Source organism: Sclerotinia sclerotiorum, genomic scaffold (assembly GCF_000146945.2).
Source record: "Sclerotinia sclerotiorum 1980 UF-70 scaffold_9 genomic scaffold, whole genome shotgun sequence".
In the NCBI taxonomy this organism is placed as follows: Eukaryota; Fungi; Ascomycota; class Leotiomycetes; order Helotiales; family Sclerotiniaceae; genus Sclerotinia; species Sclerotinia sclerotiorum.
The window spans coordinates 843,297-863,063 of NW_001820827.1; the positions used below are offsets into that span (position 1 = coordinate 843,297).

General features: G+C 42.3%; 6 protein-coding genes across 6 annotated transcripts; 3 read left to right on the forward strand and 3 right to left on the reverse strand.

The window, feature by feature from the left end:
• Positions 1-1,777: 1,777 nt before the first annotated feature.
• SS1G_07259 (predicted protein) lies at positions 1,778-3,692 on the reverse strand (the record flags this gene model as incomplete). The annotated part of the gene is made up of 5 exons (XM_001591763.1): positions 1,778-2,151; positions 2,356-2,398; positions 2,502-2,732; positions 2,785-3,076; positions 3,640-3,692. 5 exons carry the CDS (start codon positions 3,690-3,692, stop codon positions 1,778-1,780), a joined length of 993 nt encoding a protein of 330 aa, XP_001591813.1.
• A 1,196-nt stretch (positions 3,693-4,888) lies between these two features.
• On the forward strand, positions 4,889-6,336 carry SS1G_07260 (hypothetical protein; the record flags this gene model as incomplete). The annotated part of the gene is made up of 3 exons (XM_001591764.1): positions 4,889-5,378; positions 5,436-6,171; positions 6,225-6,336. 3 exons carry the CDS (start codon positions 4,889-4,891, stop codon positions 6,334-6,336), a joined length of 1,338 nt encoding a protein of 445 aa, XP_001591814.1.
• Positions 6,337-8,180: 1,844 nt separating this feature from the next.
• Positions 8,181-9,197, reverse strand: SS1G_07261 (predicted protein; the record flags this gene model as incomplete). Its single annotated transcript, XM_001591765.1, has 1 exon — positions 8,181-9,197. The coding sequence occupies one exon, from the start codon at positions 9,195-9,197 to the stop codon at positions 8,181-8,183; it is 1,017 nt and encodes a 338-aa protein (XP_001591815.1).
• Positions 9,198-12,829: 3,632 nt separating this feature from the next.
• Positions 12,830-13,701, forward strand: SS1G_07262 (hypothetical protein; the record flags this gene model as incomplete). The annotated part of the gene is made up of 3 exons (XM_001591766.1): positions 12,830-13,181; positions 13,239-13,393; positions 13,561-13,701. The coding sequence occupies 3 exons, from the start codon at positions 12,830-12,832 to the stop codon at positions 13,699-13,701; spliced, it is 648 nt and encodes a 215-aa protein (XP_001591816.1).
• A 1,524-nt stretch (positions 13,702-15,225) lies between these two features.
• On the forward strand, positions 15,226-16,174 carry SS1G_07263 (predicted protein; the record flags this gene model as incomplete). The annotated part of the gene is made up of 2 exons (XM_001591767.1): positions 15,226-15,863; positions 16,156-16,174. 2 exons carry the CDS (start codon positions 15,226-15,228, stop codon positions 16,172-16,174), a joined length of 657 nt encoding a protein of 218 aa, XP_001591817.1.
• A 711-nt stretch (positions 16,175-16,885) lies between these two features.
• Positions 16,886-19,308, reverse strand: SS1G_07264 (predicted protein; the record flags this gene model as incomplete). The annotated part of the gene is made up of 4 exons (XM_001591768.1): positions 16,886-17,406; positions 17,646-17,930; positions 18,537-18,584; positions 19,032-19,308. The coding sequence occupies 4 exons, from the start codon at positions 19,306-19,308 to the stop codon at positions 16,886-16,888; spliced, it is 1,131 nt and encodes a 376-aa protein (XP_001591818.1).
• Between the last annotated feature and the right edge of the window lie 459 nt (positions 19,309-19,767).

Genomic DNA, 19,767 nt, shown 5'->3' on the forward strand with positions numbered 1-19,767 from the left:
TTAGTATGCAGACATTCTTGACTACTTATGCTTCATATCCCAGGAATCTTGCTGGATTGTTGCTGGATTGCCCGATCACGAGAATGGCAGTTGAAAATGATCGACAACGTGAGAAATGACAATATACAGTATTATGGAAAGGTTGTGGAAATAAAACAGTATTGCCTTCAACAAATGTGATGACGTAAACTTCCACTTAGTTTATGTGAACATAACATGTTTGATATTTAACAGCATCATGGACATGAAGAATGACAATGGTAGACTGACAAACAAATTTGCGGCTTTTACTTCATAGGCTTCTGGCCCAGGAACAATCTATATGAAGTCGTTTGCGGGAACTGAAACAAGAACTAATTGAAGAACCACACTATGATCCTTATCTCCCCTAAACATAATGTTTCAATATTGCCATTTCCATGCAGTCATACGTACACATCTCGTGTCTTTTTGAGTCGCAAGGCGGCGCACAACATTCCTTCTATAACATCTGCTCGATGACTAAAGTCTTGAATTTGGTTTCCGTCCCTTACTGGTATTTTAGATTCCTCATAAACAGGGAGGTTCCCGATCCTCAATTTGGCTTCGCCGGCATCATATTATATTCAACTGGTATATTTGCAGTATGTGGCCAATTTCGAATCATACAAGTGTCTCGATGCTGCATGCTTGTTCATAATATCATTCGGAGGTTGCTACTCTGATGGTGGATTGCGGTCGGCGTGAATGAGGACTGAATTGCGAACTACATGCAGTTTACTGAATGCATCTGATTAGATTAAGAGCCGGCTGCCACATTAGTACACCCCATATGTTGCCGACGCAAGTCTGCGAGTAGTTGGTGGTCTACTTTGAATAGTCTTTTTTCGTTTTTGAAGCTCTTTTCTGGAGTCCGATGATTTTGGGAAAAAAGTGGAGCGACGCCACACGTGAGTTCCCCATAAATACTGCCAAAAGCTACCTTTGCGGCACCCAGCGAAGGATACCAACCATCAAGGATGGATAACCTTTGTCGGTTGAAATGAAACTGTGTTTCGAAGTTTACATTTTACATGTATGCAGGATACCCCATCGAGTGTTGGGAGGCTGGAGCCGTGGCGTTATCCGCCGCCACAGTTAGTATCACATGTTAAAGCATTGAAGTCTCCGTTTTACACTTTGCTGGCAGGATACTATAGTCCTTCCTGTCCAGAAGATATGTGTCAATCGAAATGATTGACATAGGGCAAAAGCCCTGATTTAAGAACCTTATTGTCTCCATTGAAATTCGCACTCTTGTGGCGCGTACCTTTCCATGGCTCAGGTCATGATGAACATGCAAGCTACATGTCTTCCAAAACATTCAGAGACGAGTTGTCTCAAACTTCCAAGCTAAGTGGGAAAACAGGATGGAGATCAGGGTATATTGGATTCAATATCAACGTCTTGAGCGTGGTATCTGTTAAAATATTCAAGTCGAAAAGAGTCATTTACCCACGATATCTTACCGCATACGTTATATCACTTTTCGAAGTCTGCAATGAAATATTATACGTCGTAATATTCATTAAATCATAAAACAGCGCAAACTCCTTGCTAGTTCGATTCCTGCCTGATCGCTCATTCAAAGTCTATCCGAAAGGAGATTTACCACCTCTTCCATTTTCTGTCATCCAACTCCGTCAAATAACTAAAGTTACCACCTGTATCCTTTAAATTTCCGAATCTACCTTGATCAACCCCAATACGAAAGCTCAACGGACCGCTCGTTTTCCTTCCCAAATATACCCCGGAACATTCATTTTTCAGGTGAAGGCTGCTCAACTGCCTTCTTGACTGTGCGTTGAGTGGGAACCGATCCGTTTTGCTGTGCCGTACCCGATGAAGTCGTATCTGACTTGGAAGGGATTAGATAAGTCTTAGAGCCTGGTAGGTTCTTAAGGTTTTCCTCTAGTTGAGCTACTAATTTAGGGTCATTACCCAGCTCTGCCTTGCGGATGAGATGGTTTTTCTCGGCGACATCGCGTGCATCTGCGCAGTCCTTCAACTCTTTGTTGTTCGTTGTGTCCTTGTCGTCGTTCAACAGCTCGAGAAGCTTCTCGTCATATTCCTCCTTCCGCTTGAGATATATACTTTTAAGGCGCTCTTCTTCTTCATCTGCAATTGTTTTAGCTGTTTATGCCATAATTTACTTAGCATTCAGGGACGCTTTACCTATGCTATCATTTCTTGTGTGTGCTACCTTGCTGGTTGTTGTTGCCATAAGGTTTGGAATGCCGAGCAAATTGTCCTTTTGTATCGATCGAGCTCCAATTATAAGATCGCATTGTGAATATGGTGAGACGAGAAACCTCATGTCATGGAAGACCCGTGTACTTTTATCGAAATACCAGGTTAAGTAGATGGCTCCTTCTGGTACCTGGATCAGAACCGATTAGTTCAAGTCTCAGCGAACCAGCGAATCGGCATCTATCGTTTCCTTTCTTTGGTACCGCCACAATAAAAAAACTTTAGAATCTTACAAGTTTATGCCCTGTCACTCCGAAGCCACCTTCCTTTTCTGCCGCGGTCAAAGAGACAAAGTTCGCTTCCGAATACTGTAGAACTTTCTCAACGAATTCCCTCGATACAATGTTGCCCTGCATGTTACCGGTATCGATGGTGCACTTCGCGCGCTTGATCACTGGATGCTTGTCTGTATCTCTACGTGTCGATACAACATGTACTGGGAGTACCCACGGAGAGCTCTCCATCTATCATGTTCATTAGTAGAGCTTTGGTGCAGAGGAAATATCCGTTACTTACATCGAACGACACCCGCTTGACGGGCCCCGCAGAGCTCTTTTCCATTTTCTTCGGAACTGGAACACAGAAGATGATTCGGAAAATTGCCCCTAGATGATCTAAAAAAGTATAATTTGACGGTGTGATGGTAGAAGAATCTTCGAACTCTGGATAAGGGGCGATCTGAGCATTCTCCTCAACGTGTGTGATTCTAGACAGGCTGGACCTCGCAGATCGTTCGGAGCCAGGGACAGATCCAGATCGTTCAAGCTTTGTATTTGCAGCTCTGGATTCAATGGGAGGGGAGAGGAAGCTGTTGGCATTAGTGTTTCTCGGATAACCTATGAAGGTTAGCGTCAAGAAATGTCAAATTTCGCTTCGCATGGGTGTTACCTGTCATGTTTTTAATTGCCGCCTCTGCAGTGTTTTTGTTGTTCTCGCAATTAGTTGATGTGGAAAAATATTAAAGCTGGCAGTTTTACGATTGACTGAGCATTGAATGGATGATTTTTTCGGCCTTTTATAAGCTTTTATGCTGAGTCCCAATCACGGAGGAGCCGCACAGTTTTTGCCCAATCCGTTCACAACAGTGGCTTATGAGTATGAGTCCTAAAAATCACCTCTCAAGTTGCCTTCAATTGCCTTTCCAGATGTGGCCAGCAGACATTCTCTGGCTGAGCAATTTACAATGCCGAATTGAGACATGAAGTTGGACCCCAATAGATGATAACGGGGCGGACTCCAGGTTGCCGCCCGCCTACCAATCATTTATGTGGCTTGATTGCATGACTGGGTTTGATTAGCTGGGAAGGATTGATATTCCTTCCTCCAGAAGACAGACGAAAGGCGCAGAAAGTGGAAAGATCCAAAACATACCGCTCCACAGGCTGGAATTGTCGAAAGGATTCGCCGCCACATTCGACTGCCATGAGAACATTGAACAGGATCCCCAAGAATGTTTGTGTAATATTGGCATAACTGAAATATGTAACCAGTAATTAAGCTCTGGCGATGATGGATAGAAAGACCGTGTAAAAGCTTCAGTTCAAACAACATTAATTCTCGAAAATATTGAGAAGATTCGAAAAGAAAATGCCTAGTGGCATGCGCTCTCATATATCTCGAACTTTTGAGATCGCAAATACACAGCTAGAGTCTTATTGCTGATTTCATAGGGAGCCTACATTTCCGATTTTTCTGTCCAATTGCATTACATACCTATGTAATGCAATTTGGGTGTGCTTGATATGCGATAATTCACCTGGGCTCCGTTCATTGGACGCCAACGCCAACGCATCCTGCTTTCATCCGAGAGAATTATCTTCACCGTGTAGCACCCCCAATTAGCTTTTTGGAAATGTTTTTAAAAGAACTCATGTTGGAATGATATTCGATGCCGTGCGACTTTTCAATGCTTGGAAAATTGAAACGACTACACCTGACATTTTCGCTGCTTCCAGAATGTCAACATCAGTCAGTACGTATACACGACCCTGAAGTTTCAACTGTGTGACCAACTCGTAACTTCAGCCTTACTGCGCATGAAACTGTATTGGTAGTCTTTACACAGCCATGATTATCGTCGCTCCAGACACAGCATCAATTCATTTCTGGAATTACACTTTTTAACTCTTTCTCAGTCTGTTTTTCACATTTGTCGCGAGTATTCTCAGTTAGATACTAGATGTTTTTGCTTCTTCGCAGAAAAGCGGAATTATCCAATATACAGTTTGGAGTTAGATTTAATTGCATTTAATTAGAGGTTCCTAGATTGAAAATCACGTATCTTGTGCTATTGATGGCGGGTTCTTGCTCACAATATTAGATGTAAAGTGCCTATTTATCCGGCCACAAATGATATGCAAATCCAGACAACCATCATCTACAGCCCATAATTGACCATGCAATGCTGTAATCAGTCTTTAATGTTGCATCTCTTCAATTTTTAACGAAGAAATATGACAGGGTGCAGTAAATATAAGATGATAGAGCTAGAAGCCCTTGGTTTAGCTATTATTCTCCTTTAGCATTGTATATACACCATAAATTACACAAAGTTCTCTTCAACTATTCAAACAGCATATGTGCAACAAATCTTCATTTATATTCATACTACATAGTCTCAATGGCCAAGAAGCTTCGTAAGATCGCGACAACAGGCGCTTTGCAACCTGTTGAACTTGTGAGCCCGACTGCGACATCGCAATCAGATGAGACCGTAGTTGGTAGTCCGATATCTCAACTCCAATTTACGTCAGGGCCATGGGAAAAGGCCACGGATCCTTCCAAAGATCTAGAGAAGCCGTTGCCAGGATGGCCGCTCGTGTCTAAGCTGATTGCAGATTATCCGGATCTTGAAGCGTTCAAGGCTTTCCGCGCTCTCAACATCAAGAGCCTGCTTTATTATCAAGCAGAGTTGGAGAATTTACGGATGAAACTGCATCAGGCAGAATATAATGAACACCGTCAGGGTGAGGCAGAGGGCATAAAAAGCGCTTCAATGATGTCGGAGAACCTCGGATACTATCTTTTCCATGCTCGAATGGACGACGACAAGTGCAAGTCTCAGCAAGTAAAGATTATGGAGCAGATTAGAGTCGTCCTCAAGGAATATAGTACGATATCTGATATCTCATTTCATGGTTACTATTGCTGATGATATTGATTTTTAGACGCTGCTTTGCTGCAATACTCCCAGATTACGGCATTACCACGAGCAGACCCGTATAACGTGGAAACTTTAAGAGTCTGGATAAAGAGAGATGGTAATCATTGTATTAGCGGCCCGGCTGCAAAAGCGTGGGGAGATTATACAGAAAGTGTACGCAAAGAGAAACCCTTAAAATGGCAATTCATCAGTCTCTTGCGCAGCATGTTTTGGCCTGCGGCTCCTCAACCTGATATTCTCGACCTCGTTGTACCTCGACAGGGTCATAAGGTGGATAGCCTCACGAGATGGGTTGCGAATGAATTTGTCCCGTTTTGGCACAGCCTGAAGCAAACTCTACGACGCAAGAAGGTAAAGACATCCTCAGCAGAAAACGGGCTACCAACTACCGAAACAAAAGCCCATTCGTCATTGGGGAGTGGAAAAAGTCAAAGGAGCCTTTTCTCCTGGCTCAGTCGTAGAAATAACTCGACTGGCACAATTCAAGCAGATTCGAAGTCGAAAAATAGAGCAGGACTTACTGTTTACTCCGAGGCTCGCATGTTACGTTTTACCTCATCTGTAGCGACAGTTATTGCGTGCCTCTTACCCACGGTTGCAATCGCAGTTCTCTCGAGTCTACAGTCTACTGCGGAATTACTTGGCGTAATCGCGGCATTCACAGCTATTTTTGCCATGGGGCTTATGTTCTTGACAGATTCTGGTACATCAAGAGTTGAGATTTTCACCGCTACTGCTGCGTAAGTTCAAAAGCATCTCACTGTTTCACGAAAGTAGACTAATGTGGTTCCAGCTTTTCTGCAGTTATGGTAGTATTTGTGCAGAATCAAAATGTATATGTTGGCTCGTATGGAAACAGCCCCGGAACACGAATCATGAACAGCACAAACACAAGGAAAGGATGAAGACAGCAATGGACAATTGTAATCACCTAATCCTGTCTAGTGTGCTCTAGCGTCCTTTTACTGACACGCTCCAGTTTCAATCCTCTGTATATGTTTCAATTTTGATGTTGGGCACTGGAGGACGAAGTACCTCGTATTATAAATCCTCATTGACGCCACCGGTTTTGTATCATTCCTCGCCAGTTTCATACTTGGATTATCCGCTTGCAGAATCGTTTTCTTAATATACGTTTTGATGTCACAAATCATTTAAATATGTGACCTCACGAATTATGATATCACGAGTTGCGAGATTTCAATTTAATCATTTGCTTCTTGAACAACATTTGCTCAAGATTCTGCCCCGCGATTAGCCTTTAAGCAGTCACTCTGCAAGCACCTAATGTTGCATCTTCCATTCCTGGAAAGAGTTACCTTAATGCTGTATCACCAAAGTACTACCCCTCATATCATTCAACCATTAAAAATGCCCGAATAAGCCTCATCCATCTTCGGAAACTCAGTGCTTATTTGTAATACAGTTTCGCATGATCAAACAAAAGTCGCCGACACACAGGTTGGACCAAATTCCAGCCCTATCTTCTCTCTACTTTCTTTACCGCTGTCTATCAGCTGTGCGAACCATGGGAAACTCCGTAGTGATATTGCGAACCGTCCGTGAAAGTACGATATCCTTCAAATTAGACCCTAAACCATAAGTGACTAATACCGGGTTTCTCCCAATATAGGTGTGGTTACACCAACAAGGAATAAGCAGCTGAAGTGGCATGTGCCAATATTACAGTTGGAGGCTTAAAGAGTCTGTTGAACTTATGGTTGGTCTGAGCGAAGAAAATGAAGATGAGTTGTTTGACCCCGCCTCGTTGATTGTGAAACTGACGATAATGCAACGTTTGTGCATGTGTAATGTCACATTTGGATATTTCCCGAGGGCGGAGGCCTTAATTCCTGGAAATTCTTCATCGTTCGATGATGCAGGTGTTTGTGTTACGCAATGCATGATGTGGTGGCTCGCGCTGATCTGGAGTAGAGATGAAGAAATAAAGGGAAATGTCACGGTAGCTATAGGCTTTAGTTAATACTCAGTTGCTCGCAAGCTTCAGTCTAAGTGTTCGATGACTACTGTTTGACCAACAGGTAGAGATCAGAAATTGCTTGTGACAAGGCATGATATTCTCAATCGTGGGATCGTCAACTAAAAGATTTTGTGCTATGCCTAGTAAATCGAGAAAGCTCCTTGTGAAGCCCAACTCTGCAAGGTTCTTTAACGAATTAGCCCTACGTGGAAAGCATACAATTCCAATGCAGTACAGGTGAATAGAAATACAAACTTCGAACTGATGATTTTCATGCCAAGTGCGTGATGGGTCAATCTCGGCTAATAAAGCGGTGTAGACAGGCAGTTTGACATTACATAAGCAGATCGATCGGTCCTGGTGGTCCCAACTCTCCTATTAGACGCAAATACATCATTCTGTGAGAACGATTGAACGATCTCGATAGTTTAGTTCCTATTGATGAGTCTTCGATGGTAGTGTCACACTCATTATTGATGTTTTTCAATCATCACTAGCTGTGAATCTGATTACTCCGATTTGTTTTCATTTTGATAGTCTGAGGAAATAAAACGTTTCTTGGAACTCGGGCCAGGTTTTGGAGGTGCTATTCGCGACTGTTATTAATGAGAGTATATTTCATTCTTCCATATTTATAATACTTCACTTCTGCTGCTTGAGCCTTTTGTCAAACACTATACCTCTCTAAAGGCTTTTCCCCTTTCTTCACTGCTGGCATCATATTCATATTCGTCTCCATCGACATGACAACGACTTTGACAGGGAGCCTCATTTGCAATTCCTGTCATCAAGCTTTTGTTTCCCGTTGTCATTTTCATGAATCTTGTCGATGTTCTTACTCGGTTTCACATTTTCAATTTTATCTCTCAGGACATTCGGCGACTCTGATTCCTCTTTTGCCTCGTCTGCTAGGTTGTAGCCTAACATACTATCGAACTCAGTCATATACTCGACTGTATCTGTAGCCCATACACGAACTTCCTCGTCTTCATCTTGCGCAAGCTTTTCAAAGCGCGATTTCCAGAACATCCATCGCTTCAAGCTAAACCCGTGGTAGGTAACTCCGCCCTCTTGTGCTAATTTTCCAGGAATCTGGATCCATGCTACGTCGATCACAACCTTCTCATTAATCTCCTGATTTCTCCATTTCTTTTCGAGCATTGAGAATGTGAGTAGCTTAGGACCGGCTGTTCGAATCCAAATGATTGTTACCGGCGCCAAGCGCATGGTCTTTTCGTCGCTTGTCTCAAGAGCCTCGCCCAGGTACCATAGTGCAGTAATACCAACCCAGTCGTGAGTACCGATCGCCAAGGCCGTAGCAGCGAAACTAGCAAGATTGCATTGTTTTGCTAAAGTGTCATGGGTTGCAAATACCAGTTCCTCCCATGAGTTCTGCATAACTCCTAGCAAGTGCTCACATTGCCATTCCGAATCGGTCTTCGTTTCTTGTGGGCGAAGGCTTCTGCGAAGAACATCAAATTCTTTCGTCCAAAGGAGCAAGCAAATCAGCCTATCATGAAATGGGTCGTTCCATTCAACATTTTTGGCGACCTCCGTAAAAGTTTCCCAAACACTGGCAAGCGCTTCTTTCGACTTCTTCTGTGGTTTTCGCAGAGCGTCTTTGATACAGCCACAACAAAAGGCGAAGATGGAATCCAAAAGCACTTCCCTTTTCTGAGGCGTTCGAACTTCTGGGGTCCCCTTCCTGAGGAACTCGACTAGCTCTGTTAAGCCCATTTTTGGATCAAGTTCGTCTGCATCTTTGTTAGGACGTGCCATCTCCATTCTTGCGTTTTAGATCGATATATTGAATGAATAAACCACCAAATTATCACTGCATCTAAGTTACCTAGAGGAATCGTCGACGATATTTTGAGGTGATGAGTTGTGTGTTCCACAGCTCAATTGAAGCTGGCATCATTTTGTTGTTAGTGCATAGCCCCTTCCTTGTTGAAATCTCATGAGTGTGGAATCTATGACTTAGTTGTTCCTACTTAGTTTGAGAAAAGGTATATAGGCTTTGGATATTTGGAATCTGTGTACTGAATCAGTCCAAAACAAAAGTAGGCGATTTATGCTATAAGATATGGAAAGAGCGATTCCCGGCACTTTCACAACTAGACACGATCAATCTTTCCTACTGCAGCCGAGCCATGAGAAATTCGTTAATCCAAAATATTTAGGATATCACAGATCAAAATAACTTCAAATATCCAATTTTTCGGACAAGGCTGCAATATGAAGCATAGGAGTTATTGAGGCTCTGTACATCAAGATATGAACTCTTATTGAAAGTGAATATGGTTCGTGGAAATACGTCGGATTCTAACTGGAAATTTTAGCCATCCCTTCAACTAGAGAGAATGAAAATGACAGATGAAGTGAGCTGCAGGTTGACTCAATGTAGACACTGAGAAGAGGAGCCTTAAAGATAAGTGATATGCATGTAGAAGAACGAACATGGATTAGAAGATAATCCCATTGGCCAGAGACGGGCAAAACTGACAAATGAAGTTCAGTGAATGCTATGGTTAAGGGCCAGGAAAAGATGCAGGCATTTTCGATCCAAATGTAAAGCGTGGTGTCGTGTCTAATGTCTTTATCAGCTTGATTATTTGTAGAAATTGACACCAAATCTTGGAAATAGATGATTGTTGACTATAGGCACGATCAACCAGACCAAAAGAGTCCATTCGGCATTTTTGTCAAGCAACGCGGTTGCGATTCTCATCGGCGTAAACAAATCTTTCATTTTTCTCAGTGTTCGAGCGACGAATACCGTGAATTGGGAAACTTATTGCATAACCAAGGATTGTTGTATCAGATACCTAATTTGCTGTAAATTTTCTGTGATTGAAAAAAGGCCTTCTGGTAAATCTTGACATTCCCGCCATGGATGCAACGTGCCTTCCAAGTTCTGTTACGCGTTCTTGGGGATCTGTTTTTGCCTCAACGCTGCGGGGGATATTTCAGATTGCATAAGCTGAATGAAGTCCTCTGCCGCAAGCTTTGATTGTTGCATTATTCTTTTGCCACATAAAATTGATTTACTGCTTCTCTGCCAATTTTCAGCATTTTCCTTCATCAAATCACCTAGTAATATCCACGCTGTCCACAAGTGCGGATAATTTTTCTCAGGTTGGTACTGATATCATAAATGGAATGATGAATTGGCATGATTGAGTGAATAGCGTCAAGTATAAGACGTGTTGCCAGGTCTATCAGTGCTGGATTCTCAAATTGAGTGCGTTCCTACTCGGTTCTTAAATTATCCTCAGCTCACTTCGCCTGCACTTTCAAGTGTTATATCATGCTCAGACTTTGGATCCTGAAGGATAGTCTCCGGTAACAGGTGGCGGGAAAATCATTTTCACGCCTAGCTGGCCTAGTCGACGGGCAAAGAAATGATAAATGAAGGAGTTTGCTCCAGATAACTTCGTCAAGAATCTCAACCAAAACCAATTGCGCGATCAGTCAGCGGATATGTTAATTGAGACAACTCTCTAGTTCAACTTTATGGCCTGGAACTGAGTTTTCTGAAAGCAGGCCATCAACTGCCAGGCCCTTCCATAAGGAAGACCTACAGTTTGGCCTCGTTTTTCTTGGCTGCTTCAGAACGCTCAAATAAGAAACTTATAGATGGGATCATTCTTTGAAAAATGGAGTCTTTGGCTTGGTTATCATCATATGCTGACTCCACGTCAGTAGATAGGTGGCAATAGGTTCAGTGTGATCTCATTTTCCTCAAGCTACACTCGTCGGTTCGTCAGATGTCCGCGAATGATCCTGAAGCTTTGAAGGGTCTCGAGATGTTAATCTGAGATCCTCACATAGAGTGACTTTAAAGGACCAGTGTAATGGAACTCAGAGATAAGTTACATTGAGAGTAACAGAAGATATCGGTATTGCAATCGATATGGCAGTACATTCGATGGTAGTGATATCAAGCGTGTTCTTGTAGTGTTGCTAAGATTTGAAATTTGGAAAAGAAATCACTTGATGAATGCATGTGGGAGCAGATAATGCTATTTATTGCACCTCTTTGAATTCTGAACGACATTTGTCGAAAAGGGTTGGTACAGATCTTCAACAAAAACCCTTAACTCGTCCATTCTTCTACAGATTCACCAGCTGATGCGATTACAGATCAAAAGATACATTGGATTGTCAACCAGTATAAAAAATGGGCATTAGAACTAAAGAGTATCCACATCGAGAATTAGGGTAATACGAGAACGAACATACAGAATTATTCCGCATGGAAAAACAAGGTAGCATTTCACGGGACTCGCGATATACCAACAGAGCGCTGGATCGCTCTGTGGCCTGCTTTGAATTTCAGCTGAATGCAATAATGCGGGGATCAAATATATAACCTACGTGTATCTTTATGTCTTAGTCCGGACTTTCACGGGAGCTCGTTAAATTTTTGGGCTCGTTGACTATAGTATTATAGAACTAGTCGATATTGATGCAGATGGAGATACTCGACGTCCCGGTTACGACTCCAAAATTTTGCGAGGGAACTGGGGTGCTGTAGTATACCACTCATCTATACTTAAAACAGATTGAGTACTATTGAGTTGATGTCCGAGTCACGATATACCGAATCACATGGCCTGATGAGATCTTCATAGCATCTTTGCATATAATAAACCAATGAAGATCATACTTCGGAAAGCCGGCTCTTCCCCACCCAAATCTCTAGATCCACGATTAGACCCTGTGCCTGAGTTTTCATCGCTCCACAGTATTGAACTAAAAGCTGGCGTTAAATTAAACAACAATTCCCCCCGTCACTATTGGACAGAGGGGGTATTCACATGCACAACATAAGACACAACTTCCAGCCACCTCGTGTTACCTAAAAAAAATTCTCGACGCAAACTTGGCTTGCAGATAATAAATAATCAGCGCCGATTAATACTGAATTATCATTTCAGTACATCTATTTGACCTCGACTTGTCAGAGCGGGCAACCCTATTTGGACGCTTTGAGAGTGAGGAAAAATTTGTGGATACGGGCTTTTTGGGGGTGAGACAAAAGGTGGTGACACTGCATGTCGTGAGATCTTTGACAGGGAAAAAAGGCGGGATCTTTTGTTGACTTCTGACGTTTACACAGATCGTTGCCAGTCCCGAATTTTTGTGCTCATATAATTCCTATATAAACATCGTGATGGCTGCCACTTACGTCGTCCTCTTCACCCGATTTCTCAACTACCCATTCACCACCTTCGTCGGAGACCAAACATAACAGAATTATCATTGGTAGTTTGTTGTTATCATTTCTGAATCATGAAGCTGCAATTTGTTCTTCTTGCTGGTGCCATTGCTTTTAGCAATGCGTCTCCTCATGTCAGTCAACAATGCCCTAACATTTAGACACCGGTGCTGACTTGGCCAAGCCTACATTAATGGAAGTTCGCCAATACGACGATGATACTCCTGATCAAACTTGCAATTGTACCGGAACAACCCCAGGGCCGCTTCCCTCCTCCGCTCAATACATCTGCTATGATTGGAGGCTCGGTCCGAAAGTACTTCCGAAATATCTTCCTCTTTCTAGCGAGCTATCATCTTATGATAGGTTTGGGGGATTGACCCCAGGGGAATTTCTCGCAAAGTGGTGGGATAGCAGTAAAAGTCAATTTATATACCCAGGGGATGAAACCCAAGGGTTTTCAACGGACATAAATGGCAAAACTATCAGCGGAGTGATAAGCGTCCCTCCTAACACTTATCTAGACAGGTTTGGAGGTGAAACTGGTTCGTTCTGCCGTACCCTAAATCATTTCACTCATTATAATCAGCTGACACGTATAGGAATGTTTCTGTCCTCCGCCGATACGCCATATTCACAACGGTCTCTCCCGCCTTCGAACCTCAACACTCGGGTTGAAGATCCCGGGTTTCCCAACGAATACCATGTCTATCGTGTCACGAAGGACTTGCAGCTCAATGCTGGACCCATTGCACCTGTCAGTATCTTCGATTCTTGCATATCACACTTTTCTATCCTACACATCAATCTCATGTTTTTTCCTCCTGTTTTCTCTTGTTCTATCTTTACCTATAATGCAAATTTGAGACTCGCTCTCACGAGGAAACTTCATACCAAGCAAATGCTGACTATAAAATCTTGTAGTGGTTCGGTCAACCAGGACTTGGAACGCAACTTTATTCGGGACCTCGAACTGTTGCAGACTTAATTAGTAACGGAACTCTAGAAAGGGTCGATCCTTCTGTTCTGATCTCCAACAGGCAACAAAAGGGCTGTGGATACTAAGCGGACTTACCTGATTTGTAAACTGGCTAAGATTATTTTGTGATTTCAGGTTCGCTGTCAATAGATCATGGGACTATTTAATTATGATATCTAATGATGGAATTTTGCTCCCAAAATCCTTGTCTCGTTTCCAGTTCATGAGTCTCTCACTGTCGAATGATGATTATTTCCTACTCTGCAAGGCATCCTGTTTTGACAAGTGCAAATTAGCATTGAGCAAACTTGGCAGGTGCCCACTGGTGCCATGTCCTTTTGCTCATCATCCAACTTCGGCCAGCTATAACCTTCATTCAATTGCAAATAACTACATCAAACATATTTCCTTTTATTAACTATCCTCTTATTAAATTCTTTGCCAGGAATTATCAAGGAGAATTTCTCACTTACACCAGCACGGCAGCGTTGTTCTAATAATTAACCAAGTCAACTGCTTCTTTACGAACTTACTCCAGCCTGCTGCGCACCTGAAGTCTTGAAGACAGATCGTTCATCATCAATGTGCTAGACCACGATATGAATAACAACTCGAGCATACCTGATGAGAGAATTCGGATTACGGATGGGATTTTTCTCTCGTCCTATTCGCCAAGTATTAATACACCTCCTGGACCTTATTTGACCTCGCGGCTGAAACTCATTCCACCCGAGTTAAGAAGAGAGATCTGGAAACATCTCTTATTCAATCCTGATTTGGGAAGAGCCTCGTCCATTTTAAGGAAGGACAGTTATGGTGCCAAAGCCAAGTATGGATTCGCACCTGTTATTCTACGCGTTTGCAAGCAATTTCATGAAGAAGGAATGCAGATACTATATGGAGAAAACCAATTCCTGATAGAATGTGTCAAGAGAGTTTGGGGATAGTGATATCCACTTCACTGCCTTGACAAGGTATTGCGAGCGCGTCGGTAGCTTAGGTTTTCTTTCCGATACTTGGTTATCTGGTAATCGCTTGTGGCTTACGCCGCGGTTAAGGTGTGTTAAGCATTGGAAGGTACTAATAGCTCCACCACGTCGTACCATGCGAATCAAACTTATGGAATTTTGTCACTCCATATGTCACTATCACATCAAGTCGATAGAAGTTGTTATCATTTCTTTGGGAGACGCGACTCATCCCCGCTCTGATCATTGGATTGATGTAGAGTCAGATTCTGGATGGTTACGTTATGACTGGAACGAGAAATGCTTCGCTGACTCTCCCACGACTGAGAATATGCAAGAAGTTTTATTTCCCTTGGAGATGCTTCGAAGCATTGGGAGAGTCTGCATTCGTGAAGCAAAATTGAACGAAATGCCTGATTTTTTTTATTCAACACGAATACCGAAGCGAACAACACTAACACCGAGACCTTCAACGGGGATGTTTCCCTTCAGCTCAAGTCTTTGTTGCCACGTGCAACTTATCAACCATATCTTGTCGCATTGATGCAAGGAAGCACCGAAATCGAACGCTATCACGATATATACTTCAAATTTCTTATCTACGCTCAAAGCTTCGAAAGAATTGATGAATTCCGGGACCACATGGCCCTTGTTCACAGTGACTCATACGAAAATCCTTTTCATGGAGAGTGGGCTCTTTTCGGCTTTCCTCTCGGCTCACATCCCGTCGAGTCAGCCTTGCTCGAGGCTGCAAGAATGCTAATTAGGGATTGGAAAGGAGGGCAGGATATAATAGCTCAATTAAAACGCCTTCGGTCAAACACTATTAAGTTTCTCGAACGCCAATATCAAAAAATTCAGAAGGCTGCTGATGAATTGGTCCAATTCATCAAGTACAACAAAAAACATGGTCAACTGTTCGATCCCGCGAATTCGTCATTTAAATTTCTTTACGGAGATCAAGATGAAGCGTTTGTTCTATTGCATGACTATGCAGAACCTTTTAGCAGAGAACTAACAATGGCAAGTAAAATTAAAATCTGCAGACTGAACGGTTCGTATCAAAAGAGGTTTGATATGCTTCCCATAGAGATTGCCCTAAGGAAATGTACAGATGCTTATAAAGCCCACGATGGAGAGGGATTTATTAAATACTTCAAGATTGCAGTCGACGACATGGATGCGCAATATATCGAAATCAGGAACGCTAGGAAGCAGCTCTTTAAATGGGATTTAAAGAGACCAGGAGATGTCGCCGAGATTGATGTCCAGCCACTCAGGTGCGATGAGAGGATTGTCTGGGATAAAGTCGAGCCGGATATGATTTTCGGAGATTGCTATGTGCCGACTGATAATGAATACTGAGCTGGTCAGATTACCCAGTAGTCATGCATTGCAAAATTAAATGGCCACTAGCTTATTCTACACTTTCTCAATCCGATAGCTGCTCATTATCTGAAAATTTGACCCATTTGAATGGAATGATGTATATTGCATATCATGTAATAAAAGTTCTACAACAATAAGATCTTACTATTGCCTCGCCTAGTCTCTAACCAGATTTCCATGTAGAACAGCCAAGGAGTATTAGCGAAAGAGTCCTTAAAGCTCATATAATATTGGCTATACTAGCGCTTGAAACTGAGGAAGTCGTTTCCAATCTATTAATCGTCACATTCCAACATTATAGCTTGCCATGACCTGACAACTTTCTCTTCGCGGTTCTATAACTCAAGACTATATCTAGTTCGTTGTAGAAGAGCTGAGTGGTTATGAGGAAGGCCTTGGGTGTTCCTGCACTAAGAAATGTTGAGTATGCAATTGTTTCACATGCATAAAACGGTGAAATGATGGGTTCTCACTTAAGTATGTACATTTTGGATTCGTAGAAAGCAATGAGGCTAAATTGATGTCAGAAATGGGATTAATCTTAATTTTGTCTCAATCTATCCATCTGTCACGATTTATTCAACACCCAGTAACTTCATCATCGTTATATACGTATATGTCTTCAGGCTAAATAATTTAAGGAAAAAGGCGTTTGAAAAATCGAATTCTAGCATGTGATGTACAAGTTAAGATACTATATTTTCCTGCATTTCATCGGTACCATGAGCCCGTACAGTTTCTAAAAGAGTGTATTTAATTAAAACTAGGCCTTCAAGTAGGCTTTCCCTCCTCATAGCTCAAATAATATGCCTCTAGCCTTCTCGGCGGTACAATGACAAACCGAAGCATTGGCGATGTATTTGGATGCGATTGCTGACGAATTCCGGTACCCATTTTGTGTGAGGGTTGTTGTTTAATCTTGCAAGTCCGCCAGCCACGGGAATGCATGTGAAAGAGAACTCTGGGACTCCTCAAGCCAAACATCGACGTGGAGAATGGAGTCGTCGCTGTTGATGTGCGCTTGGGTACTTTCGGCGATTTCTTCTTCATCATCATCATCATCATCATCATCATCCTCATCATCCTCATACTGTGAAGACAAGCTCTCATCGTCCCTGAATAATGCCTCAAAGTAGTTTGTTTCTGAAGCTTCATCGGTACCAACAGCAGCAGTATGAGTAGATGGTAAATGAAATTGATTGTCGTCCATTTGGTAAATTGACGAAAAGCAATCGTCTTCGTTAAAGAAAGGTAACGATATCCAACCTGCCATTTCAATATTAGGATTTTCCATATCAACTAAATCATCCTCACTAACTCCATCAGCATTATTCTGGATATCCATGCCGTAAATCTCTTCTTCATCTATAAAACTCTCATCCTCAATATCCTCGGGAACATCAATCCCGGCTTCTTCTTCCGCGAGTTGCTGTGCTAGATCTTCGTCATACGCGATTTGATCCCGAGTGTTCTGCTGGATCCGAAGCATTTCTGATTCTGTTGAAGCAGTGATTTGTGACTCCGATAAATCCCAACGAATATGCCAGTCATTTCGTTCGAATAATGGTGTGAATTTGGTATCAGGAATATTTCCTCATAAATCTTAGTCGTAAAGCACAGCCCTAGCTTTAAGTATCTCGAAGTATTGAGACTCCATATCCCAAACAACATACCGAAAATATTCTCGAAAACCAACAGCATCCCCATCTTGTATGCTATCCTGCATTGTTCGAGCCTAACTTCCCTTGGCATTGAATTATACCGGAGCTCAAAGCGACCATGCTGAGCCCGCACATGTCTCTTGGTTGTTGTATCAAGTTCGCGATAAAATGAAGCGACGTACTCTTCGAGTACTACAATAGCCTCAGTATGCACATTTAAGTCAAAGAAGAGGTCGTTGACACGGGTAAGATCAAATATAACCCTTATTCTCTTTTCGCGTTTGACAAACTCCACCACTTCATATGATGCGGTGCTTATTTTGTCAAATCGACGTTCCAAGTACTTCAAATGGTCGACCACTGCCGCTTAAACCAGGTGGTGTCGATGATATCCCTGTCTCCCAAATCGATCTTGTCTCTCGCTAACCCAAGACCGGCTTCAATAGTTTGAAATATCCCCTCAGGGCAAAAGATTGTATCTAAGAATGGATTCTCGCATAATCTCAAGTGCTCTCGACGCGATTTACTGACCATATGATTAAGACCCATGCTCATATCCTTCCTGAATTGAATGTCTCTCTCGAACTGAACTGCGTATCTTTCAACATTTTCGTACTCAATTCAACTTCCGAGTTTCCCTGAAGTAGTTCAATGAGCGAGCGTTGATATTAAGCTTTGGGTAACATTAATATTGTCACAAGTGGCATTTGATTCCAGTCTTCGTTACAAAAAAAATCCGGTATTTCAGATATGTGTGCTGTCCGAATCGACACTTTGGGTATATTTCATGGTAGTTCCAGAGGCTGAAGCATTTCCCGCATATTGCACACATCTATAAAGAGTAATAAAGCGTTAACAGTTGTTAAGACGCAGCAGATTTTGGGAGAGAGAAAGAGTGCTTACCGACAAAATTATCATTGGTTTCCACACCCTTTGGGATAATACAAATGTCTAGTTCTGTCAAAAACGAACCTCCTGTGGGTGTCTGATGCTCGCAGAACGATATACACCATTCAAAAAGTTGCGTTTGACTTCGCCGCGAATGATACTTGGCACTCAACACCAATTTCCACTTCTTTACCTGTCTTGGAACTGGATTTCCTTGCAACAAGCCCTTATTAAACAGCAAATAATGATCTTCTTCATCACGCTGATTGCTCCAACGGGTTAGCGGACTACATAAGGTTAGTGGAGGCTCTAAGCCGAAAAGGGGTAATGATTTGACGTAAAAACGATTGGAGCCATAGGGAATTTCCCTTCTCTCTTGATGGAACAGGCGGCAAACGAGCAAAATCTGCGGGCTGAGTCCGTATCTTATTTTGGCTCCATAGCTTCCAAGCTGGGATATGGAAGATGCTTCTTCCAGCTCAAGATTGACTAGTAGACAATGAAATATACCCCTGCGAATCTCCACCGCCAGTGACTGCAGTGTATTTGTTTGTCCAGTATTCCTAAGAACTGCTGCTTCTTCATTAAGCATCCCTAGAAGGATCTTGATGCAGTTTTCGAGCTCTCCAAGACCAGCAAAGGGCTCGAGTAACTTAAACATCATTGCCTCACCGGCCCCCTTCGCAAAATCATTCCAGATCATCTCTTTCGCTTTCCCAAAGATCACTTCTACGCTCTCTTGATCTTGAATTAGGCTTTCGAACGCTTTCTCGGCAGCTGGATCCATCTTGGGAAGTTATGATATTCCGTTATCGATATTGATGGTTAGAACTTGTAGGCTGTAGATACGACTGTGCAGTTTTTTTCCGTGGTATCTGTGCAATGCTCCTCGTTATCATAATGTAACTTATTAATCAAGAAGCTCATTGTTTCTGTGGTTATGCGATGTCTCTTACCATTTTGAACAGAGGAAATGAAAATTGAGATTGTGTAAAATACGATATGGATATCGATCAGTGCACCATATAACTCTAATATTGTGTGCTGATAGCATCCATTCATAGCAGTCTGGAAATTGTGTGAGAATATAATAAGCTTTGGTCTTTGGCTAATCATAACAACAAACTTCAAAACGCCTATAATACCTCTACTGTGTCCAGTCACCAACTAGTGGTGCGAAAATGAAATGCGAAAATACAATGCGATTGCTAACAAGGTGTGTAAATTTTCAGTTCAGTCAAATCAT